A 25,427-nucleotide genomic window follows, 5' to 3' on the forward strand; every position below is an offset into this window, starting at 1 on the left:
ATGAGTACGGACGCGGAGATGGCCGTTTACGGCAAGGCTGCCATTTACCTGCGTAAGCCAGAGAGAGAGAGACTCGAGGCTCAGACTAAACCATTTGACGCCAAAACTGCAGGATATGTGGCAGATGTGAAGGAGCTCTATCTCAAATGTACAGTTGTGAAGAAGGATGGTGCCAAAGTCACAGTGAAAGTGCTCGACACGCACGAGGTAGGCCGAGGTGGATCCACGTTCAAACAGTGACACTCAACTGTATGGCTGACCGCGAGACATCCTAAGGCTGTGTTTTGATTTTCTTTTTAGGAAAGAACAGTAAAGGAGGACGATGTCACCCCTATGAACCCTCCCAAGTATGACAAGATTGAGGACATGGCCATGATGACCCACCTCACTGAAGCCACTGTGCTGTATAACCTCAAAGAGCGTTATGCAGCATGGATGATCTATGTAAGTACAGTACAGAGTGACAAATAAAGAATACAAATAGAGAGTACTTACTGTACATCATATCGTCAAGTGAAAACCAATCAAAAAATGAAACAAAAAAATGTGGATCTCTGTATCCGCATAGCACTGCATGGCATGGCTCCTATGTGTGTCTCGGGTGTTCATGTGGCCAGCCTGTGAGACATCTCAAATATGTGTCATTCATAACATAATTATCTATGACGAGTGACTCCAAATGTGGACGCGGTTTCAGCCGGATCGGATCTCCAGTCACTTAACTTCCATTATTTATAAGATTAAAGCTAATCATTTAAAAAAAAGTATCAAACGTACATATTTGGCACCGTTCAGTCCAGTGGGTTGCGAGACTTGCTCCGGCCCCACAGACAGACCGACCCACAACTGACCCTCTTACAGATTGCAAGATAAGTTGTTAATTATTTGATGCTGCAACGTGTCCCTGTATTCTCAGCTACAGTGATCATATGGCATGGCATGCTTGCTGCTTGTTGTATGTTGTTATAATGTTTTCTCTCTTCTCTCCCCCTCAGACCTACTCTGGCTTGTTCTGTGTCACTGTGAACCCCTACAAGTGGCTCCCAGTGTACGACCAGGAGGTTGTGAATGCCTACAGAGGCAAGAAGCGTGTGGAGGCTCCACCCCACATCTTCTCTGTCTCTGACAACGCCTATCAGTTCATGCTTACTGGTATGTACAAGTAAGGATAATGTGAAAAAAAAACAGCACAAACCATGGTTTTGTGCTGCATTATATAATGTAGTTGAGAACTAAAAGCACGTTTACTTTACCATTTACAGATAGGGAGAACCAGTCTGTCTTGATCACGTAAGTTCCTCATCTGCTGTTCATTTAATGAACAAAATTGTTAATAAATTCACCAACTGCTTTTCACTGACTCTATGCATTTATAACCAGCGGAGAATCCGGTGCAGGAAAGACTGTCAACACCAAGCGTGTCATCCAGTACTTTGCAACCGCAGCTGGTTCAGGAAAGAAGGCAGAGCAGACCGCAGGCAAAATGCAGGTATTTGCAAAACATTTTTTTTTTTTGCATTTACCATATATGAGATTTAGTGATAACTAAGCATACTGAACCAATGTAATATTTGATGATATGTAGGGGTCACTGGAGGATCAGATTATTGCAGCCAATCCCTTACTGGAGGCCTACGGTAATGCCAAGACTGTGAGGAATGACAACTCCTCTCGCTTTGTAAGTGTAAAATTTTATGATGCTATCATGTTATGAGAAAACATTTAGGACGTAGAGGGATGCTACAAATTGCACTATATCAATCCAATAACGAAAAATGTTGCTATATTAAACAGGGTAAATTCATCAGAATCCATTTCGGCTCAACGGGCAAACTGGCCAGTGCTGATATTGAGACATGTAAGTATGAAGTTCACAGATGATAAATTATATGTCCGCCTTCATTAGAGGATATTTTGTAAGACCCTTATAGAATATAATTACTATTAGTAGTAGTACTGTAGTATGAGGTACGTACACACTATATGCCAGCTAAAGTGAACCTGTTTTTTGTTGTCGTGTCAGTGCAACCACACTTGTAATTTCCCAGAATGGCACCTTTCTAGTTATTAATATCATCATGAGTTATGCACAACCTTTTTAGATCTGCTGGAGAAGTCCAGAGTGACCTTCCAGCTTGCCGCTGAGAGAGGCTACCACATCTTCTACCAGATGATGACAGGCCACAAACCTGAGATTGTTGGTGAGTTGGGTCACTGATGCAGATGATGATGATGACGATGCAGTGGTAACATTATGTTCATAAATAAAAACATAATGTCTAACACATCAATCGCTTTGCAGAAATGTGCCTGATCACCACCAACCCCTACGACTTCCCATTGTGCAGCATGGGCCAGATCGCTGTGCCCAGCATTGATGACAAAGAGGAGTTGGAAGCCACTGATGTCAGTAAACATATTTGAACGTTTCGCTCTGCAAATGACATTCTCTAAAAAGTGATGCTTTGCCAATCTAAATGTTTATTCTCAATCCTTTTGATTACAGTCTGCCATCGACATTCTGGGCTTCCTTCCCGATGAGAAGGTGTCGATCTACAAGCTGACCGGTGCAGTTATGCATCATGGAAACATGAAGTTCAAGCAGAAGCAGCGCGAGGAACAGGCTGAGCCTGATGGCAATGAGGGTGAGCGTTACATTCAGTCAAGGAATGGTTGTTTGAACAAGACTGACTAGATCGGTGTTCGTTTTAGTTCCAAGGACCCCCATAAAACTCTGAGTGTACAAATGGAACCAAATGGACCTGTACACTCTCAAGAGTTACAGACCTGTAAGGGTCCATTTGGTTCCATTTGTACACTCCCAGAGTTAAAGACCTGTAAGGGATCATTTGGAACCCCCTCAAGGAACCCTGAGGGTCCCCGTACCCTTTTTTTTCTACATATTCATTAAATATATGAAATATATGTTCATGACTTATTTTAGAGGCTGACAAGATTGGCTACCTGCTGGGCCTGAACTCAGCAGACATGCTGAAGGCTTACTGCTACCCCAGAGTGAAGGTGGGAAACGAGTATGTCACTAAGGGACAGACTGTGCCACAGGTGAGGAAGATACCTTATTTTCTTGTTTTGATATCATTGTATATTATGTTATTAACACTACATATACTGCCATTTATTGATCTTTTCTGTTTCACTGCAGAAACCTTCCATTATTGTTGCTTGCTTTGTACTTGGAGTGGTGGACATTTTTGAAATAATATTTTATTAATAAATAACTTTACTATTTCTTTAGGTCATGAACTCAGTGGGTGCCTTGGCTAAGTCCATCTATGAGAAGATGTTCTTGTGGATGGTCATTAGAATCAACCAGATGCTGGACACCAAGCAAGCGAGAAACCACTACATTGGTGTGCTGGACATCGCTGGTTTTGAAATCTTTGACGTAAGTTGCATGGACTAGTTTTAGGTGGCAGACTGATTCCTTTTATCACAATGAACTCATTACGCTAATCATATCCCCATGCACTCACAGTTCAACACCCTAGAGCAGCTGTGCATCAACTTCACCAATGAGAAACTGCAACAGTTCTTCAACCACCACATGTTCGTACTGGAACAAGAGGAGTATAAGAAAGAGGGAATTCCCTGGGAGCTCATTGACTTTGGCATGGACCTGGCAGCCTGCATTGAGCTCATTGAGAAGGTAATCTATTATTATTACTGTATATTTTATCATGGACTTTGTTGTCTGCATTGAGCTCATTGAGAAGGTAATCTATTATTAGTACTTGTACTTGTATAGTACTTGTCCGACTTTATTCCATCTTCCATCGTCTCCTAAGTCGTACTCCTCCCACAGTTTTGGGTGGCACGCACTTATGTCTAATATCATAGACCACATGAGATGGACACAGTATGTCCATATATGGGCTTTCCAAAATATGGGCTTAATATTGATGACATCAGGGATCTCTATATATGGGCACACAGAGATCTCCATTAATTCATTAGTGAATACATTTTCCCCATTGACTTGAGTGGGTAAAATTCACATGGTAAGACGAAAATTAATTTGCTAAATTCGCGTCACGGCAACCACACTTCCAATTTCCAAATTGCATCTTTCTAGTTATTATCATCACCTTCATCATCATCATGGACTTGGCTGTCTGCCATTGAGCTCATTTTATTCCTTTGTCTCCTTTTACAAAGCCCATGGGCATCTTCTCCATCCTCGAAGAGGAGTGCATGTTCCCCAAGGCTTCAGACACCACCTTCAAGAACAAGCTGTACGACCAGCATCTTGGGAAGACCAAGGCCTTCGAAAAGCCCAAGCCAGCCAAGGGAAAGGGCGAGGCCCACTTCTCCCTGGTTCACTACGCTGGAACCGTGGACTACAGCATCACAGGCTGGCTGGAGAAGAACAAAGACCCATTGAATGACTCTGTTGTGCAGCTGTACACCAAGTCTTCAGTGAAGCTGCTCGGGGTGTTATATCCCCCACCTGAGCCAGAAGGTAATATATATTACCCCCCTAAAACATAATCATCAGGTATTATGATTATACTTGGAAAATGTTCTTTTCTTTTTTGTGTGTGCGTGTACAGAAAGTGTTAAAATTATGTTTTTATGTGGCCACACACACCTGCTCATTGGTTGTCAGGTGGGTGGTGACCCAGCTGAAGTTAACCACACGCACAGTGTTGTTGAATGGTAACAAGGGGAGGGGATTTTATTATTATTATTATTATTACATCAGTGTATTTCAATTGGGCCTTTTGACTCAGAGGCTTTCAGCTTCAGGCAGTAACCAAAAATACACAGGGAAGACATATTTGCATATTATAACCACACCTGGGGGTCTATTAGTGTAATGTTAACTCCATAGACACATAAAAAACTGAAAAAGTACAAAACTATTGCACGGCCGGGTGGCGAGGGAGGGTGATATTTGTCACTACTGTACATGTATTCCTACAGACCATATTGTTCTTCATAGGGAGAGGGGGTTTAACCCATGTAGACTGAGAACGTATTACGCATTATTTTGTGCTTTAACTATTGAAAATAGCAGATATACAAGCTGCGAGCTTGTAGATCTGTAGTCCCATCTCAAAATAGAGAACATTTTTGAGTTACAAATGTTCGCTTAAATTCTACCAAATAAACAGATAACACAAAGAAGGGAGCCAAGAAGAAGGGTGGTTCTATGATGACTGTGTCTGCAGCGTTCAGGGTAAGAATAACGCATTGTTATTAGCACTATTGTCTTATTGTCATGATATCTTATGTTGGAATTAAATAAGTAAATGATATTTTGTGAATAATAGGCCTACTTGGTTTTATTATGTCTCAATAGGCCAACTTGGGGGTGCTCATGACCAATTTGAGGAGCACTCATCCTCACTTTGTGCGTTGCCTGATTCCCAACGAGTCCAAGACTCCAGGTAAACACTTTATTTTTTTCAATGCAACTCAGGTCAGTGTGTCATTATTTTGTCATCATAATCCTGAAACAACCTCTTTTACAGGCCTGATGGAGAACTTCCTGGTAATTCACCAGTTGAGGTGTAACGGTGTGCTGGAGGGCATCAGAATCTGCAGAAAGGGCTTCCCCAGCAGAGTCCTTTACGCTGACTTCAAGCAGAGGTATCAACTACTTCTTTTCCCAGCAGCTTTTAAATCCATAACTCTTAAAAGGAGGAGTGCCTAAATAAATGGTAAATGTTTCTAAACTAAACTAAAAGTTTCTCAAAGTGGGTGCCACAGTCCAGGCATGCTGCAGAACACTTGGATAATATTTGGAATGTATCATTTTTGATCATTTAATCACTTAGACCCTCTGAGTAAAACGGACCTAGGTGGCACTGTACTTGGTGCGTTCTTTTTCAATCTACACTTAATCTCTCCAAAGTAGCAGATCTACAAGCCTTTCCTAATGGAAATGGATATTCTCTCAGGTTTTCCTTGTGACATACTGCATCTTAGGGGGAAGGATTTATATATTTATATATCGTAACAGGGGTGCCGTGGATGAAAAGGTTATTTACATGGGGGACCTGAGCCAAAGAAAGTTTGAGAACCTCTGGCCTAAATGACCACGAACTCTTACAATGCAGGTACAAAGTACTGAATGCCAGCGCGTGCCCTGAGGGCCAGTTCATGGACAACAAGAAAGCCTCTGAGAAGCTGCTTGGCTCCATTGACGTACCCCATGACGAGTACAAGTTTGGACACACCAAGGTAAACACACAATCTTGTGTGTCATGGTTTAGACTAGAGTTGTTCTGACACTGATACCAGTATCGGAAAAGTTGCATATACTGCTTAACACATTTTTTAGGGTTCCCTGCCACGCTATTTCATGATTTTCTTGACACGACCAAGTGCTAGTAAGTTACAAGCTCAGTACGGAAATGCTGCTGGACACGTAGCAGGATCAGGAAACAGAGAAATGGTAGTTTTCCTGCAAAATTTAACAAGGGAGCAAATTGAGATTTGTTTTTTTGATGTCCGGTTTGAACTGATTCCGGGTCAAAACAAGATGAAGTTTACAAGAAGACCAACACCAGCGTAATTGTAGATTAAATTAAATAAAACCAATATTTGGGAATCTCGGGTTGGGGCAGTCAATGAGTTAAAATAGCTGCATTGTATCGGCGAGTATGCAAGTTTATGCCATTCCAATACAAAGTAATTTATCACATGATGATGTTTGATTTACAGTCATATTTTGAATGCTTCAGTTGATTTTGCACAACCTTTTTATATTCTTATTGTACTAACTTGTAGCTGCTCTTTAACAATTATTCATGGTATTATTCATATTTAGGTGTTCTTCAAAGCTGGTCTGATAGGTGTCCTTGAGGAAATGCGAGATGATAAGCTGGCCACTCTGGTCACCATGACCCAGGCTCTCGGCAGGGGTTACGTCATGAGGAAGGAGTTTGTCAAGATGATGCAGAGGAGGTATGTTGAAAACAACGTAGGGCCTACTGTATTTAATATTTAGTACTATCTCTGCAGAAGTGCAGATACTCTAAGGACTAAGCAAGAGTGGCACCACAGGAGTATATAACAGTATTTTGGAACATTTCGGCCCCGATTGTAACAGTGGACCAAGTACGGAACCATGGGGTATCCATCAAATTTAACACAATGTGTCCTTTCTGATAGGTAATTATCAAACCACCCAACAGCCTTGTCAGATAACCCAATATTGAGGAGCTCTTTCATTCAAATCTGATCAATTGTGTCAACAGCATTTGAAAGATCAATAAAAAGGCGGCACAACTTTCTTTTTCTATTTTCTTTGTTTTAACTTTTTCCTTACTGCAACTGTTTATCCACAGAGAAGCCATTTACAGCATTCAGTTCAACATCCGCTCATTTGTCAATGTGAAACACTGGCCATGGATGAAGCTGTACTACAAGGTCAAGCCTCTTCTGAAGAGCGCTGAAACCGAGAAGGAGCTGGCTGAGATGAAGGATAATTATGAAAAGATGAAGATCGACCTGGCTGCTGCCCTGGCCAAGAAGAAGGAGCTGGAGCAGAAGTTGGTGGCTATGGTGCAGGAGAAGAATGATCTGGCAATGACAGCACAATCAGTAAGTACACTTCTATGGGGAGTTTTGTTTAAGGGCTCATATCATATAATATTAGCTTAAATACATCAATCTGTCCTTCCATCTTCAACCACTTATTCGGAGTCGGGTCACGGGGGCAACCGTTTCAGCAGAGTGCTCCAGACTTTCCAGGCAACATTAGCCACTTCCTGCTGGGGAATCCCGAGGCGTTCCAAGGCCAGTGTGGATATATAATCCCCCATCTGGTCTTTTGTCTGTCCGGGGGTCTCCTCCCAGTGGGACCTGCAGTGAGGAGCTCGAGATGCTCGGGAGGCATCTGTACTTGATATCCGAGCCACCTAATCTGGTTCCTTTCCAAATGAATGACCTCATGGATGACCAACCTTTCACCCTATCTCTAAGGCAGAGGCCGGCCACCCCATCTGTATGCGATTGTAGCAGCGATCTCGTAAATCGTAAATCTTATATCATCTAATATACCCTACCAGTCAAAGGTTTGGACATAGCTTCTCGCACACATTGAGTGAGAAGCTGTGTCCAAACTTTTGACTGGTAGGGTATCTCATCCACAACAAAATACTGACATGTTTCTGCCCTTATTTTCTTCATTGATACTCAGGAACAAGATAGTCTGGCTGATGCTGAGGAGAGATGTGAGAATCTTATTAAAAGTAAGATCCAGTTGGAGGCCAAAGTGAAGGAGGTGTGTGAGAGACTGGAGGACGAGGAGGAGATCAACGCGGAGCTGACCGCCAAGAAGCGCAAGCTGGAGGATGAATGCTCTGAGCTGAAGAAGGACATCGATGACATGGAGCTCACCTTGGCCAAAGTGGAGAAGGAGAAACACGCCACTGAAAACAAGGTTCAGGATCTTACACTCTAGCTTTCTATCAAGTTATCAAGATATGTTCTATTCGTGACAACACATTCTTTTCTGCTTATTCAGGTGAAGAACCTGACTGAGGAGATGGCCTCTCAGGATGAGACTATTGCTAAGCTGACCAAGGAGAAGAAAGCCCTCCAAGAGTCCCATCAGCAGACCCTGGATGACCTGCAGGCAGAGGAAGACAAAGTCAATACTCTGACCAAGGCCAAGGTCAAGCTGGAGCAGCAAGTTGACGATGTGAGTTTATGAAGTGAATGAGAAAGAAGTAGTCGCCAGCACTCAAGGAATATCCTTTTTACATGATTTTATTTACCTCAATGGACAGTGTACGGACGGGCCGAAACGCGGGCTTTTTTTGAGCCGTGCACCTAAAAGCCTTCATCTAACTTGGAGTGTTGCGGGCTGTCTGCTTTATTGCAGATACCTTTCTCTACTAGTTTATGAAGTGAAGCAGATGTTTTGAACACATGCGTTTATTGTGTTACTGATTTACTAGAAACATACATTGTTTTGCAGCTGGAAGGTTCTCTGGAACAAGAGAAGAAGATCCGCATGGACCTGGAGAGAGCCAAGAGAAAGCTGGAGGGTGATCTGAAACTGGCCCAGGAATCCCTCATGGACCTGGAGAATGACAAGCAACAGGCTGACGAGAAGCTTAAGAAGTAACGTGAACTACAACATGCAATAGAATGTAGAAATATAATTGTAAAATGACACTAAGATATGATGTACTACTGTATTCTACAGGAAGGACTTCGAAATGAGCCAGCTTCTGAGTAAGATTGAGGATGAGCAAATCATGTCGGCTCAGCTACAGAAGAAGATCAAAGAGCTCCAGGTATTTAAAAATGATTTTCAATCAAAAGTTTAAATGTTTAATAATAAATAATATTAGTAATCTAATATAATTAAATTTGATAGGCTCGTATTGAAGAACTGGAGGAAGAAATCGAGGCAGAGCGTGCCGCTCGTGCCAAGGTGGAGAAGCAGAGGGCCGACCTCTCCAGGGAACTGGAGGAGATCAGTGAGAGGCTGGAGGAGTCCGGTGGAGCCACGTCCGCTCAAATCGAGATGAACAAGAAACGTGAGGCAGAGTTCCATAAGCTGCGTCGTGACCTCGAAGAGTCCACCCTGCAGCACGAAGCCACCGCTGCCGCTCTGCGCAAGAAGCAGGCTGACAGCGTTGCAGAGCTGGGCGAGCAGATCGACAACCTCCAGAGAGTCAAGCAGAAACTGGAGAAAGAGAAGAGCGAATACAAGATGGAGATCGATGACCTGGCCAGCAACATGGAGGCTGTCGCCAAGGCAAAGGTATTATTGGATGCATGTATATAATTCTTAATTCTTATATACATAAAACAAACATATCAAATCAAATATCAAATATACATCTTAAAGAACTGAAATGCAGATACAAGTCTGAATGTATTTATAAACAGGACAGTATTTGATCATGTACATAATCTTAAACAGAGTAGTACTCCATTGATCATTGACATAAAGTTATAGAATATCAAACTACTCTAAACTGGAACAAATACAGTTAATGCAGGTACATTTTATAATTGAATCTGTCCAATGTTAATGAACAGGGAAATCTTGAGAAGATGTGCCGCACCCTTGAGGACCAACTTAGTGAAATCAAGTCCAAGAGTGATGAGAACGTTCGCCAATTAAATGACATTGGAGTTCAGAGAGCAAGACTGATGACAGAAAACGGTAAATAAAGTTCACATGCATGTTTTGTCACTGTTACATGAAAGAGTGACAAAAATATATCCCAGGCCTTTTAGTAATGTGTATTCAACAAGACGATTTATTTTAAATGTATATTAACATTTCTAACTAGGTGAGATGTCTCGTCAACTTGAAGAGAAAGACTCTCTTCTCTCACAGCTCAGCAGAGGCAAGCAGGGCTTCATCCAGCAGCTTGACGAGTTGAAGAGACATGTTGAAGAGGAGGTTAAGGTGAGGAGCATTCAATCGTTCACAAATAAGTCAAGTCTCCTATTATTCCGTTATTGCATTCAGTTGGCATTATTGAGGGCAATTTCCTTCCTTTACAGGCAAAGAACGCCCTTGCACATTCTGTGCAATCATCTCGCCATGACTGTGACCTCCTGAGGGAGCAGTATGAGGAAGAGCAGGAGGCGAAGGCAGAGCTACAGCGCGCGTTGTCCAAGGCCAACGCTGAGGTGGCTCAGTGGAGGAGCAAGTATGAGACTGATGCTATCCAACGCACTGAGGAGCTGGAGGAGGCCAAGTAAGCACGGGTCATCAATATATCCTTACACGGACATGTGTGAGACTTGTCCTTGTCCTCGTGGCAAAAAATCTTTTGTCCACAATATTTTGATTCCATTCAAAACTGATCCAACAGGAAGAAGCTAGCCCAGCGCCTTCAGGATGCTGAGGAGAATATCGAGGCTGTGAATTCCAAGTGTGGCTCTCTGGAGAAGACCAAACAGAGACTCCAGGGTGAAGTGGAAGACCTCATGATCGATGTGGAGAGGGCCAACGCTTTAGCTGCCAACCTTGACAAGAAACAGAGGAACTTCGATAAGGTACTTTCACATTCTTTTATTTTATATATATATAACATTTTAATCATTATGGTGGGGTGTTTTACACATTTCATTACAAATGCTGTTGCAGGTCCTGGCAGAATGGAAACAGAAATATGAAGAGGGACAGGCAGAACTGGAGGGAGCTCTGAAAGAGTCTCGTTCTCTCAGCACTGAGTTGTTTAAGATAAAGAATACCTATGAGGAGTCTCTGGATCAACTGGATACCATGAAGCGAGAGAACAAGAACCTACAACGTGGGTTTCCAATACTTCTAATGCTTTCAACACAGTTTTTCATTCAATAACAACTGTGGTTCAATTGGAATACTTGTTCTGAGCCACAGGTTGTGTTAATGGATCAAAATTGGGCAAACAATGGAACAGGAGTGCACACCAGTAGTGAGGAGGTGCTGACTACAGGAGATATACAACTGTATAAAAAAGAGGAGATCGCATCGCTTGTAGCCACGATGCAATAAATTGTTTTATTTGGAAAGACACCAACGTTTCGACACAATACGTTTTCATCATGGTACCCAGGGACCTGTTCTCCAACCCTGTGAAGACGACTTATTGTGTCAAACGACTTTCAAAATAAAATAAGTTATTGCATCGAGGCTACGAGCTGTGAGATCTCCCTTTTAAACAATCAATCAAAATTGGCCCATCATTTTAATCAGTTTGTCTTAACTCATTTGCTGCCATTTAACAATACCTTCGTACTCCAATCCTGCCAAACTGTCTCCATAGACTTCCATGTAATTCATAGTGCACGGATCATGCACACCCATGCCTAGATAATGCACCACGTGTGTCCACATTGCTCACAGCTTTCAAACAAAAGAATCCGAATGGAAATCCGTTCAGGCATTCATGAGATAGCAGCCACTATGTTTTACACTGTTGTGAGCTTGGAGGTCTGCTACCTGAGTTGTATGGGGGTTGTATGGGGGTTAAACAAGCAATTTCGCGATCGCTATCATGCCTACTAACGTTTTTGGGGTCCAAAAAAAAAAAAAAAAAAGTTTTTTTTTTTTTTTTTTTTTTTTTCAAAATGGCGGCCATTCTCGGGTTCCTCGGGCGTGGCAGGGAGGGACATCCCAAAATTCTCGGGTTCCTCGGGCTTGGCAGGAGTTGGTTTAATGTGGGTTTAATATTCAAAGTCAATATGAATATTCAATATTTCAATTAGTATACTATTATATTTCAATAGTTCAAAATCAATTAAAACAATCGTTAATTATTTTCAATCAATTGTAGAGGAGATCTCAGACCTGACTGAACAGATTGGTGAGACTGGAAAGACCCTCCATGAACTGGAGAAGAGCAAGAAACAAGTGGAGACAGAGAAGTCAGAGATCCAGACAGCCCTTGAGGAAGCTGAGGTAAAAGCTATAGGGTCTAGATGTTTGGGCCAATGTAGCCTACTAGATATTTTGCAATATAGTGTATATTCAACGGTGGAACTGTAAATTATATTACACTCATAGCTCCACTACCATTTGATCCATTTCAGGGTACTCTGGAGCACGAGGAGTCCAAGATTCTTCGTATCCAACTGGAGCTCAACCAGATCAAAGGTGAGGTGGACAGGAAGCTGGCAGAGAAGGACGAGGAGATGGAACAGATCAAGAGGAACAGCCAGAGGGTGATCGACTCCATGCAGACCACTCTGGACCAGGAGATCAGGAGCAGAAACGATGCCCTGAGAATCAAGAAAAAGATGGAGGGAGACCTGAACGAGATGGAGATTCAGCTGAGCCACGCCAACCGTATCGCTGCAGAGGCCCAGAAGCAGCTGAGGAACCTCCAGGGACAGCTCAAGGTACAAAACACAGTAGTCAAGACAATTATTCAAACGGTGGGACTGCCCTGAAGAATGAGTGGCCACATTCTGACGATTCTCTGAGCACCTCCTCAAATGTGATTTATTACAGGATGCCCAACTGCACCTTGACGACGCTCTCAGAGCCCACGAAGATATGAAGGAACAAGCTGCCATGGCAGAGCGTAGGAACGGCCTCATGATGGCAGAGATCGAGGAGCTGAGGGCCGCTCTGGAACAGACGGAGAGAGGCCGTAAAGTGGCCGAGCAAGAACTGGTGGATGTTAGCGAGCGTGCTGGACTGTTGCACTCCCAGGCAAGTCAATAAACATAAAAATCGAAGACTCAAATAAAATGTTTTACATTACAAGTCAGGCATAGTTACATTGTTAAAACGCATCTTTATTTTAGAACACAAGCCTTATTAACACCAAGAAGAAGCTCGAGTCTGACTTGGCCCAGATCCAAGGTGAAGTGGAAGACAGTATTCAAGAAGCAAGGAACGCAGAGGAGAAGGCCAAGAAAGCCATCACTGATGTAAGTTCAGCATTTCCTCCCCTTATCCAGTATACCCAGAACATGTAGTTATCCATTATGTCACACTTAATACAAACAAACGTGCATTACAAAAAAAAAAGAAAAAACACACATATGTTCCAGGCTGCTATGATGGCTGAGGAGCTGAAGAAAGAACAGGACACCAGTTCTCACCTGGAGAGGATGAAGAAGAACCTGGAAGTCACCGTCAAGGACCTGCAGCACCGTCTGGAGGAGGCTGAGACGCTGGCTATGAAGGGAGGCAAGAAGCAGCTCCAGAAACTGGAGGCTAGGGTAAGATGACGTTTATACCAACAGGGTAAGATGCCGTTTGTAACTGACTAACTACTTCTCCAAAGTGAGTGACTCCCACTGCCACAATACTAGAGGGAGAGACAGCGATCTGGTACCACCCAAATATAGAACAAACACGGGAAAATTCTCATTCTACTACTCTGCCACCAGAATGTGGAATGCCCTGACATGTAAATTACTGGTTTATTTTTAAACTGGCCTGAAAAATCATCTATCAGGAGGCCACAAGGGGAGATACATGCAATTTCCCATAGAAAGGAGGTTGCATTCACTGTCGACATTTTTCCTTTTTATCCTTAGTATATATTATGCTTTGTATTCCCCATGATGTTTTTGTTTTATCCTTTTAGCCTTAATGTCTGACCGTACCTCGTGCTGTTTACATTTCCGACTAATTAAAGTATTCAATCAATCAATCAAAATCAGGGGAAAGATCTTCATAGTGTATAATTCTATTCTGAAGGTGCGTGAGCTGGAGGGAGAGGTCGACGCAGAAATGAGACGTGGAGCAGATGCTGTTAAAGGTGTCCGCAAATACGAGAGGAGAGTGAAGGAGCTCACATACCAGGTACCGTATACCACGTTCACACCATGCAACACAATTAATAGATAGCATGAACATACATCACATTTGATCATTTGACTCTGAATTCACTCTGAATTCCTGCTTTCACACTGTAGTCTGAAGAGGACAAGAAGAATCTGGCCAGGCTTCAGGATCTGGTAGATAAACTACAGCTGAAGGTCAAGGCCTACAAGAGGCAGTCTGAGGAAGCGGTAAGAAGACTTTTGAACACATACTCATGCTATCCCCCCATTTATTCTTACTTTTCGCTCTACTTTCTTAATTTCTCCCGTCCTCTTTTTTATTTTATTTCTACTGTATTCTTAATTTCTGTTTGTATACTGGGAAGAAAACTTGTTATGTTATGGATAAAATGGTAAACATGAATTGTACAAACCTGCAATTAAGTACATAAAAACAATGCTATCCCAATGATAGCATACCAAGGCTAGTTCACATGGGCCCAAATGGAGTTAACATTACTCTAATAGACCCCCAGGTGTGGTTATACTGTGCAAATTTGCCTTCCCTGTGTTTTTTCGGTTTCTTCCGATCGAAAAACACTGATTAAATGACATCATAAACTCAGTCCCTTCCCTTTTACCATTCACCCAACACTGTGGGTGTGGCTAACTTCAGCTGGGTCACCACCCACCTGACAACCAGGCATACTTAATGAACTGGTGGGTGTGGCCACATAAACACATTTTAACACTTTCTGTACACTTTTATGGGGAAATAATGGGGGGGGGGGATCATGGCACCCCATCTTTAAGGCTTTGAACCATACCATCTCTATCATATTCTAGGAGGAGCAAGCCAACACTCACCTGGCCAAGAGCAGAAAGATTCAGCATGAGCTGGAAGAGGCCGAAGAGCGTGCCGACATCGCTGAATCCCAGGTCAACAAGCTGAGAGCTAAGAGTCGCGACGCAGGCAGGGTAAATACATGCGTATGCCATATGAAAGCACTTCATGCTGATTAACTGAGATTTAATTAAAGATTTGGGTTGAATGTAGTCTAATGGTATATTTATATTTTCACAGGGAAAAGATGCTGAATAGGTTCTACAATTCAAGGAAAGCCAACGTGAAATGTCATAAAATATGACACGTTGCATTCAAAACAAAAAAAAGTCATAAAATATGACAAGCTGTATTCAATAAAGCTTTGCAAGAAATGTGTTTTGGTGTTTGTTGTACTTTATCCCGTCAGTCAATTTTCTATTCAGGTTATATTCAGGTAGTAAGTTTTGTCAGAGTATTCTACATCCAACTCATCACACTATAGGCCTATGTAACGTTTTGTAAACCCATTGCAAAGATACATCATTATTTTCAATGAGAATAACAGAAACATTTTCAAGTGCCAAGACATGCAGTTATATTTTCATCCATGCCTTACCCCTTATCCCTAAACTTCTTTTCCTTTTTTTGCTATTTTGAAAAACTTTTAAAAATAATTCAAATAGCCGATCTACATCGACACGTTTTGAGCTTGTAGATCAGCTATTTGAAATATTCTATATTCTATATTTTTCAAAATAGTAAAAAATTGCTAAAAGGTATAGAGATAAGGGGTAAGGCATGGACGAAAATGGAGCCCATGGTTTCAAAGGGTAAATGGTGCACTTACTGTATATACTGTAGTGCCTTTATCCTAGGCGCTTTACTTAGATTGTGCATTACATTCACCCACACATTCATACGCCGATGGCGGAGGAAACCATGCAAGGCACCAATCAAGCTTCTCATTGGGAGCAATTAGGGGTTCAGCAGCGCCTTGCTCAAGGACACTTCAACACTAATCCTGGGGGAACCCGGGATCGTACTGGGAACCTTCCCGTTCCTAAGTGGCCGCTCTACCTCCTGAGCCACTGCCGGCCCAATTATACTAATTATACTATACTACTAACAGTACAGCAAGCGTACTTCATGATGTGCAATGCATTACACATTTATAGTGATGCTTAATTAAATGAATTAATTAAAGTGGTGATAATTGAGCTTCTCCTCAATTATCCTCAATGGAAATCATCCCCCTTGACCTCACAATGTGCAAAGGACAAGACGATGCAACTAGTATACAAGCCATAATAAGCCTACTTGGAGAGCCATTTACAGTAGCTGATAAAAACACTGAAGTCTAAAGCAATTACATCCATTTACAATCGGAGCATCAAGAACTTTATTCACTCTGAATTCTTATGCAGGGTGAATCTCTCTCTGTCGTTTGGGTTAGGTGGTTTATCTCCGCTTCCCCAGGTACGGGGCCGAGGGGCTATCCGGACAGTCCAGAGTGAATTATGAGTTCAAGGCGAGAGTAAGTGGCAAGAATCCTAGTCAACAAAGGATTGATAAACCCCTGGTTTATCAGTATTATGCCACCTGTTTGTATGGTCCTCCACCAGCACAACACCTTACAGCAGGGGTCTTCAACGTTTTCAGGCCAAGGACCCCTTAGCTCTGAGAGAGATGAAGCAGGGACCCCAACTACATATCGTATACAATTGTGTTGCAGATTAAAAATGTACATGGATTATTACAGTTTAGACTTGACAGCACTATCATCTGTGTAGGTTGGATTCAATGAATGTGTATTTTCATATTTAGTCTGCCCTTCTTTTCCCTCTACACCAAACTTCTGTTCCAAAAAATAGACGATCTACAAGCTCACAACGCCTCGCAGCGTGAGGCGTGAGCTTGTAGATCTGCTATTTTTGGGCTAATGTGATCTAAAGTGATCAAACATGATCACACAAAGATTTGGCGGACCCCCTATAGTAACTCTGAGGACCCCCTGTTGAAGACCTCTGCCATACAGTAACCCTAACCCAGGGTCCCATAAACAGAGCAAAGAAAACAATGAATGGCTATGAAGTTACTAGAGTAGGGTAACAGTTAAACATCAAATCTCTGCCAGGCCAAGTGGCCTTTTCCCAACTTTTTGGTCTGGTCTGCTCTTTTGGTGGTGCGCTCTGCAGAGGCTCCTTGACATGTGAATGCGATTCCAATTTGGGATTGGATATTCCATTCATGATCGGGCCAAGCCAATTATAGAAAAATTAGGTGGAGCGCCTTATTCGGCTTGTCTATCTAGCCACCAAGTCAGCAGTTGCTTTTGTTTTGCATTTGTTGGTGAGTCATGCTAGGACAGGCTACAGAAGACAGTGGCCATGGGAATTGAGGGAGCAGCTGTGAATTTCTCAGTCACCACCATCCACAAAGGTCAGGGTCAAGAGAGTGAAAGAGCCTCAGCAAGTGGCCAGTTTTACATGGCATTCTCCAGGGGAAAGAGAGCCAGACACGCAAAGTTTGCTTTCTTTTTTGTTTGTGAGTGATGAACTGACATTGTTTATGGGCGGCAATAGCTGAATAGTTAATGAGCCTGCCTAGGACAAATGTGTCTACAAGTTTTTAGCTTGGCACGAAGTGACACACTGTATATGAGCTTGTATATCTGCTGTTTTTTAATTGGCAAAGTATAAAGAACCAACGTGCTATATCCTATAGCTAAAAATGTAAATGACAAAAATGCTTTCCCAGTATTAATGGGTAAAAAGAAAAAAAGAATGATCAGACATAATGTGAAGAACAATTTGAGTCAATGCAATGAGCTAAACATACCAGAATGCCAGTTATGGTCCACTTTAAACCCCCTATTCTTAGTGAAAAGGACCTCTGTACTGTAAATGCTGCTTTATAACAAAACAAAATAAATTACTTTATTAAGAGAAAACTAAAAAGGCTCAAAACTAAGCAAATAAAGAAACAAAACAATCAAGTAAAAACTAAAAGGCAGAGAGGGAGATTACTGGTGAATGTGAAAAGGGTGGGTTTTCGAGGGAGGCTTTGAACAGGGCAAGGGCTTTGATGTGAGGATCGAGGAAGTGAGTAGTGAGTTTCAAAGGGAGGGGGCTGCAATTGAGAAAGCCCTGTCACCCCAGGTACGCTTTCTGTGCAGGGGTTGACACTAAGGTCTCAGAGGCACTTGCCCGCCAGGCAAGTACATGTCATGTTCTACTTTCTCAAAGGTCATGCCCACTTGATAGAACAGTAAATGTTCCATTATAAAATGATGGGTAAACCTTTTTAAATGTTAACAAATCAACATAACAAATATTTTAACCACTACCACACGCACGCACGCACGCACACGCACACACACACACACACACACAAACTATGTGAACAAAATGATTCTTTCCCCCCCACATTACCCTCCACTCTAATTGACCTCCTGGCGACTCTTGGCGGCTGCGGCCCCTGCTTTGAAACCACGTGCTTAAAAAACTGACAAATCAATCCAGAGAAATAAGCGAGTATACGTGTATAAGCTACTCAGCGCTTTGTTCAAGGACAAATCACTGAAAACCCATCAGCTGAGCTAGAGCAAAGATCAAACCTATGACCATCTGAATACATCTCTCTCTCTCTCTCTCTCTCTCTCTCTCTCTCTCTCTCTCTCTCTCTCTCTCTCTCTCTCTCTCTCTCTCTCTCTCTCGCTCTCTCTCTCTCTCTCTCTCTCTCTCTCTCTCTCTCTCTCTCTCTCTCTCTCTCTCTGCCACATTAGAGCCCACTTTGTTGATGCTAAATGTCCCAGATTACAATTTACACAGAGATGGGGAGCCATTCCAGGGTGTGAGTGTCTATCACAAGCAAGTCAGCCCGTAGATGAAACATAGCCAATAACCATAATCCTCTGCACAAGGGCATTCCTAGCTGCTGCAGACAGGGAGGTGTCGCACCAAAATCTGGGCCCTGGGTACTTTAACTATTGAAAAATAGCAGATATACATGATATACAAAATAGCAGATACGCTGCGAGCTTGTAGATCTGCTATTTTTTAAAATGTGTTTTTTCTATGTTTAGTGGTGCTCAAACTTTTTCATGTGAAGGATCCCCAAAATTATATGTATTTGGCCACGGACCCCCATCTCAAAATATTTAGTTCCAAGGACCCCCCCAGAAGCTAAATTTGAGTTATGTAAAATATACATATATTCAAAGATTTGCACACATATTCATGACTTTTCAAAAATAGCAGATCTACAAGCTCGCAGCGTGGCACTTATCTGCTATTTTTCAATAGCTAAAGTATGAAATAATTCCAGGCCCCTCCAACTTAGTAACTCAGTCTTAGTAACCACTTTGCCCCCCCTTGTGACGCCCCTGGCCGCAGACATTCCTTGTCCTTGTACGGATGCATGTACGGCACAATAACAGGATTACATAGAAGAACACATCACTTTGCTTTCAGCCGCTGCAGCCAAAATACTTTCCGTTGCTCGCTGTTTTAAACAAGCCATCCGAGTATGGCAGGAAGCCGCCCGGCATTGGAGATGAAATATTGCATGGTGGTTGCTGCAGGAGATTATCTTTAAACAAGTTCTGCTGTGGTGGGCAGGCATATATGCACAGTGCACACAGCAAAATATCATGTCCCATCTGAACAACTGAGCCTTGTATTCAGTCATTAAGTTATACAGTCATTGTGAGATGTATTAAATTGTTTTTACGTTGCAGTTTCACAGTTTGCACTTTGAAACGTCCATTTGAAGGACTTTTACGTTTGCAGAAAGAATGTCACTCATAGCGACACTATTCAACTTCTTTATAGTTCAAATGTTCAAAAAAACAGATCTGATCTATAAGCAGACAACATGTTCACTTTTGAACATTTTTGCCTGACATGCCCCAAAATAGAGACACTGAAACAAGTAGTGTAGCACTGGGGATACGTAAGTGAACACACATAGTATTACAGTGTGTACAGTAGAAGCTACATTTTACACATGCCTTAAGTGCTTTATGACACATATTCCTTAATCCATAGCACTAAAATCAATATGAAATGTCTTGATAACTACTTAAGCCCTAATGTATGATGATTCATTATACGACAAACAGTGCAATTCGCAGAACAGCTCACTAGGTGATGTGATGCATTGTGAGCTGGTACATCTGCTATTTTCACCATGAAAAAATAATAAAAATAATTAAACTTTTTGAAGGATTTTGAAAATGTGCCCGCAATAGGGACACCAAGGTTAATGTGGTTGAGGCAGACGTTTTCTTCTTTTTTTTACACCACTAACGACTGATGATGAGAGAAGGAAATGGAGGTCGGAACAGTGTGCAGGAGGCGAGGGTAATGTTAGAGATAGTATGGATTAGATGGATGGACAGAGAGAGGGAAGAAAACAGTATTGCCATGTTTGCTTATTCTAAGCAACTTTGGGCTTGTTTTTCTGTAAAGTAGCTTATAAAGATTGGTACAGTAGTTGGGGGTTGTTTTCTTTTTTTTGTCGGGGGGGGGGGGGGGGGGGTCTTGTTTCTTAAGTGTAGTTGCTTATTTGGGCTTGCTTCCTAATGTTGTTTAAACAAGTGGTTCTCAAATCTCCAGAAAGAGCGAATACACTTCCCGGCACCGGCACCTGTCACGATTATACAGTATAGTCTTTTAATGGCAGGCACAGAACACGACCGGCAGTTCGACCGGCAGCCGACGCACATTGATTGATTGATTGAAGAATTTATTAGAAGTTTGCAATAGAAAAAAGTACAGTTTCATGACAGTACAAATCACTGGTACAAGGTCAACTAAAAGGAGATCCTAGAAAGCCGAGGCTTATTTCCACAGGAACCACACTTTAAGTATCTCATATAACATTGAAAGACAGACGGATAGAACATAGTACTTTATCTAGGATAATATCAGTTTCAAAAGCATAACATCAAATACAAAAGGCAGAATACAAAGAAAAAGGGGGGGGGAGCATGGGGGCTTAGTCTATTTACAAGTCACGGGTAGCTGCTGTCTGAAGGTGACTTTTCATACCAATTTTGAAGGAGGCTAGGGATTTGCTCTCCTTTAGGGCTTGTGGAAGGGCGTTCCACATGTTGATGGTATAGCAGGAGAACGAGTTAGCGCCTTGTTTAGTGTTAAATCTACGCTGATGATGATTAGTGGAGCTGCCTCTGGTGTTATGATCGTGAACATCCTTGACCTTTAAGAAGTAGTTTGTCAGGTACATGGGAATCTTGGAGGTGTAGTGTATCTTGTACACCAGGCCCATTGCAAGATGCTGTACTCTGTCAGCTACTTTGAGCCACCCCACGCTTTCGTGGTGATGCTCGGTAAGGTGGGTCAGAGGAGGGAGACCAAGCACAACCCTAATTAGTTTGTTTTGGGCTGTTTGGAGCTTTAGCTTTAAGGCAGCTGGGGCGTCGCGATACCAGACAAGGACTCCGTAATCAATGAGGGGCCCAATAAGAGCACCTCCTAGTGTCTTTCGGGATTTAATATTGATCAGTGGGGCAACTCTTTGCAAGAAGCGAATTCGTTGATTGACTTTATTGATTACCTTGGTGGTCATTTTTTCACTGGATAGGTTAGCCTCCAGGATGCAACCCAGGTAGCAGATGTGGTTTTTTCTTTCTATCACAGTGTCACCTACTTTAATTGTGAAGTTCTCAACTAGGCTAAGTTTCTGACTAGATCCAAAGAGGATACATTCAGTTTTGCCTAGGTGAATTGAGAGTCTGTTGTCATTGAGCCAGGTGCAGATCTTGTTAAGTTCACAGTTAAGGGCCTTTTCAACCTGCAAAATGTCTCTGCCTGAGACTAGGAGAGCCGAGTCATCCGCGAACAGAAACAGATTGCAGTCACAAGCAGATGACATGTCGTTTACGTATATTAAGAACAACAGTGGTCCTAGTATACTCCCTTGAGGTACTCCACAGTTTACTGGGAGGGGGGGGGACAGGGTTCCGTTGACTTCCACCATCTGTTCCCTCCCCACCAAGTAAGAGTGCATCCATCTCACTGCTGTGCTATCAAGACCAATAGCTTTGAGTTTTTCGATCAGAATAGAATGATCGACGGTGTCAAATGCCTTCTGGAGGTCCAGCATGACCATGCCACAATATTTGCCATCGTGAATTTCACGTTTGATGTAATCATTCAAATAGATGAGGCATGTATCTGTGGAATGGGACTCTCTGAAGCCAGACTGGAACTCGTACCGGCGGCCACCTCCCTCCAAATCTTTTCATGTCAAGAACCCCAAAATTAGGTAATTATTTGGCCATGGAACCCCTTCTGAACCTATGTTGTAGCAGGGACCCCATGCATACAAGATGTGTGTTGTTCATAAAGACTTGTGTTTAAAGAATATTCAAAATGTGTTTGTAGAATGTCAGATCTACAAGCTCACAACGTGTTGTGCGCTGGTACTGTAGATCGGTAGATTTTCAAATACTGTAGCTGATAAGTTTACACTACAGTGTTCATGTGGCCTATAGTCGCTTCTTTTGGGCTCACACGCAAGATCTGGCAACACTGGAGGAAGAGCGTGAGAAGGAAGGACTAGAGGCAAGAGGAGGGACATTAAAGGAGATAACAGCAGGGGGTCATAGTCATAGACAGGACTCGTGGAAGGATGCACATGCATAATGCTGCTACTCACCCATGAGACGTCCATGCACTTCCAGTCAGCGCTCTGCTAAAAAAGAACACGTGATTCTGCAGAGACAGAGAGGGATTTGGTGTACTTTTGATGTCATATTCGTACTCATTTTCACACATACAGCTAAAACGGCCTCCAAAGACCCATATGTTATCCCCTTGACAGTGTTGGGCTGCTACTAGCTTTACTACATTTCCAGACTAAGTAGATTCAAAGTAGCCTCACTACTTTCAGAACGATGTAGCTTTCAATTAGTTAAGGTTTGATTTCTAGTGCTAGCTGCTTCTAAATGTGACTTTGTGATGTATGTACCGGTATTTAGGCCCGACTGTGGAACTCACTTCCACCTCACATCAAAGCTGCCACCCTTGCCCTGTTCAAAGCCTCCCTCAAAACCCATCTTTTCAGACTCGGCTTAACCCGCCTAATTTCAAATCTCTCTTTCTGTCTTTTAGTAGTCTTTTATTTGCTTAGTTTTTGGCTTTTTAACGAATTCTTTAATACAGATGTTTATTGCGACCGTAGGTCGCACTTACTATCAAAACCTGCACAAACTGTGAGTCAGTCCGTCAGTCAGTCCGTCTGTCTGTCACACCTCACACGTCACACTATTGCCCTGCTCATATCTCCGCAACCGTTGCCCCGATCCATGCCAAATTTTGCACACACGCTCCTTGGCTGCCAAACTACAACCTCCAAGGACCCCCGGAGCTCCAGGGACCCCCAGGTCCCTGGGGGACCCCCAGATGTAAAAAATGACCAAACGTGCAAAAATGACCAAATGACCACCCCAACGGGGCTGCTCACGGGGAATTCCCGGGGACCACCGACTCCTGGTGCTCCAGAACGGATGCAAAAGTGGTGGCGCCCCCAGTGGAGGACCCCCTCCACTGCAGCTCACATAAAATGCCGTAACTCGGGCTAGGAGGGTCCGGGAGAGCCGGGGCCGGTACCTATTCGTCCGCCAAGGCAACGCGGACACCCCACCCCTCATTTCTCACATGGCCCTCTTCTAGCGCCACCATGAGGCCGATTTTTACAACACATTTTTGGACACTGCTCCTACAGTTTTTGCCCTAAAATCACGCAAATCGCTACACAGTATGTCTACACTCATCCCATCACCATGAATCTGTCCCATATAGCGCCACCTTCAGGCCGATTTTTAAAAACACATTTTTGGACACTGCTCCTACAGATTTTGCCCTAAAATCACGAAAATCACTACACAGCATGTCTACACTCATGTCATCAACATGGATCAGGAAGATTTTGGAAAAACACATTTTTGCCCTATTTGTGAAGATAAGCGACCTACGGTCGCTTATCTCCCGATTAGGGAGTCTTACTGGTTTTATTTGTTTCGATTTAAAGCAACTTTAGGCAACTTTAAGTACCAAGAAAAGCACTTTATAAATTGGATGTATTATTATAAGGTTATGTACAGTATGTCTCGTGAGTGTGCCATTCCTACCGGATCTGGGGAGAGGAGGGGGAGGAGCTTGTGTAAGGACGCGCTGTGATTGGCCAGTAACCAAAGGCTCTCGCCAAAAAAAATATTTACAATTCTGTCCCTATCAGGACGCAACTCGAACGGCGCTAAGATGAAGAATCTGTCAATATTTAAACTTTGGCTATTTGAAAATAGCCGATCTACAAGCTCGCCAGTGAGGTGCTCCAAAAAGGACGTTTGCCGATTCTCAAAGCTCTGAGCTTTGAGGCTTTATATAAAACCATATTTGATAGATAGCTAGATAATTATCAACTACACTTTACTGATTATAGAGAATGTTATATAATTGTAATCAGGTCTTTATATCCTGCGCAATGAAGTAATCAAACTGACAGAGCGAATGGCATGACACAAATCGCAAATCATTTCTTTGAATAGACTATCATCTTATATAAACTTCTGAGGATTATGGGAAAAATCACACTTGTGTGCCTGGGCACACACATTAAGCGCCAGGCGCACAATGTGTCGGAGACTCCCGTGTCCAGGACTCTATGTATGTCCAATGGCAGCGTGGCGCGCACACTAACGAAGTGGCATAGGATAGTGGGTGGCAAAGCGGGTGGTTTTAGGATCCTATAGGCCTATACGCTTTCCTAAATTTGTGTTGCCAGAATACCAATTTTAGTGAAATAGCAACAACACGCCCACACCTCCATGCGGAAAAGAGTCTGCATGGCAAGTGGGTATAGCGTCCCCAAAATACCATTTAAGCTTTAAGGATAGAGCAAGTTGCCTTATTACCCAAGTATAGGGTAAGGATAGCAGCTAACGGTTGGCACAGAGTCCCTTTCATCTATTGGACGACATTATCCGGCGATAGCCAATCAAATTCATGTGTTTTGCTTTGTTTACCCAATGGAGGACGTACGGTAATGATGGCAGGAACGCAATGTAATGTAGTCACTCCCTCTTGCATTCCATTTAATCAGTCATTAGCCAATCCATTGCTAATTATCTATTACTCACCTGTTGCTACTCACCTGTTATCTGTTGCTCTAATTAGTTTGGAGTGTTTCTGTGTGTATTTTTGTTCCAGCCTGAACCACCAACCACTGTTTGTTCCTGGTCTGTGAAGTTTTCCATTTGGTTTATTTTGAACATTTTGACAAGAAGTAGCCTATAGTAGAGGCTCTAGACTAGGGTACTTCTTGTCAGAATGTTCAAATTCAAGTAAACCAAATGGAGAACACATCA

The 25,427-nt window shown here is 42.7% G+C and overlaps 1 protein-coding gene across 1 annotated transcript in view; it reads left to right on the plus strand.

The window, feature by feature from the left end:
• Nucleotides 1-25,427, plus strand: part of LOC308288132 (myosin heavy chain, fast skeletal muscle-like) — a gene marked incomplete at both ends in the record, with an annotated part of 34,322 nt that continues 8,895 nt past the window's right edge. Inside the window, 39 exons of the mRNA XM_080729478.1 lie at nucleotides 1-207; nucleotides 301-444; nucleotides 996-1,152; nucleotides 1,263-1,290; nucleotides 1,381-1,489; nucleotides 1,586-1,678; nucleotides 1,795-1,858; nucleotides 2,103-2,201; nucleotides 2,303-2,406; nucleotides 2,507-2,645; nucleotides 2,945-3,063; nucleotides 3,257-3,406; nucleotides 3,497-3,667; nucleotides 4,177-4,480; nucleotides 5,136-5,200; nucleotides 5,324-5,411; nucleotides 5,496-5,613; nucleotides 6,084-6,207; nucleotides 6,797-6,933; nucleotides 7,317-7,572; nucleotides 8,171-8,413; nucleotides 8,498-8,674; nucleotides 8,954-9,099; nucleotides 9,185-9,275; nucleotides 9,359-9,748; nucleotides 10,030-10,156; nucleotides 10,287-10,405; nucleotides 10,504-10,700; nucleotides 10,818-11,001; nucleotides 11,093-11,258; nucleotides 12,264-12,388; nucleotides 12,520-12,828; nucleotides 12,941-13,144; nucleotides 13,240-13,365; nucleotides 13,489-13,659; nucleotides 14,144-14,248; nucleotides 14,362-14,457; nucleotides 15,055-15,186; nucleotides 16,488-16,568. Coding sequence (XP_080585604.1) covers nucleotides 1-207; nucleotides 301-444; nucleotides 996-1,152; nucleotides 1,263-1,290; nucleotides 1,381-1,489; nucleotides 1,586-1,678; nucleotides 1,795-1,858; nucleotides 2,103-2,201; nucleotides 2,303-2,406; nucleotides 2,507-2,645; nucleotides 2,945-3,063; nucleotides 3,257-3,406; nucleotides 3,497-3,667; nucleotides 4,177-4,480; nucleotides 5,136-5,200; nucleotides 5,324-5,411; nucleotides 5,496-5,613; nucleotides 6,084-6,207; nucleotides 6,797-6,933; nucleotides 7,317-7,572; nucleotides 8,171-8,413; nucleotides 8,498-8,674; nucleotides 8,954-9,099; nucleotides 9,185-9,275; nucleotides 9,359-9,748; nucleotides 10,030-10,156; nucleotides 10,287-10,405; nucleotides 10,504-10,700; nucleotides 10,818-11,001; nucleotides 11,093-11,258; nucleotides 12,264-12,388; nucleotides 12,520-12,828; nucleotides 12,941-13,144; nucleotides 13,240-13,365; nucleotides 13,489-13,659; nucleotides 14,144-14,248; nucleotides 14,362-14,457; nucleotides 15,055-15,186; nucleotides 16,488-16,568 — 5,865 coding nt within the window. The remainder of the gene's footprint in view (nucleotides 208-300; nucleotides 445-995; nucleotides 1,153-1,262; nucleotides 1,291-1,380; nucleotides 1,490-1,585; nucleotides 1,679-1,794; nucleotides 1,859-2,102; nucleotides 2,202-2,302; nucleotides 2,407-2,506; nucleotides 2,646-2,944; nucleotides 3,064-3,256; nucleotides 3,407-3,496; nucleotides 3,668-4,176; nucleotides 4,481-5,135; nucleotides 5,201-5,323; nucleotides 5,412-5,495; nucleotides 5,614-6,083; nucleotides 6,208-6,796; nucleotides 6,934-7,316; nucleotides 7,573-8,170; nucleotides 8,414-8,497; nucleotides 8,675-8,953; nucleotides 9,100-9,184; nucleotides 9,276-9,358; nucleotides 9,749-10,029; nucleotides 10,157-10,286; nucleotides 10,406-10,503; nucleotides 10,701-10,817; nucleotides 11,002-11,092; nucleotides 11,259-12,263; nucleotides 12,389-12,519; nucleotides 12,829-12,940; nucleotides 13,145-13,239; nucleotides 13,366-13,488; nucleotides 13,660-14,143; nucleotides 14,249-14,361; nucleotides 14,458-15,054; nucleotides 15,187-16,487; nucleotides 16,569-25,427) is intronic.

Source organism: Nannobrachium achirus (genome assembly GCF_963921795.1).
Source record: "Nannobrachium achirus genome assembly, chromosome: 1".
Lineage (NCBI taxonomy): Eukaryota > Metazoa > Chordata > Actinopteri > Myctophiformes > Myctophidae > Nannobrachium > Nannobrachium achirus.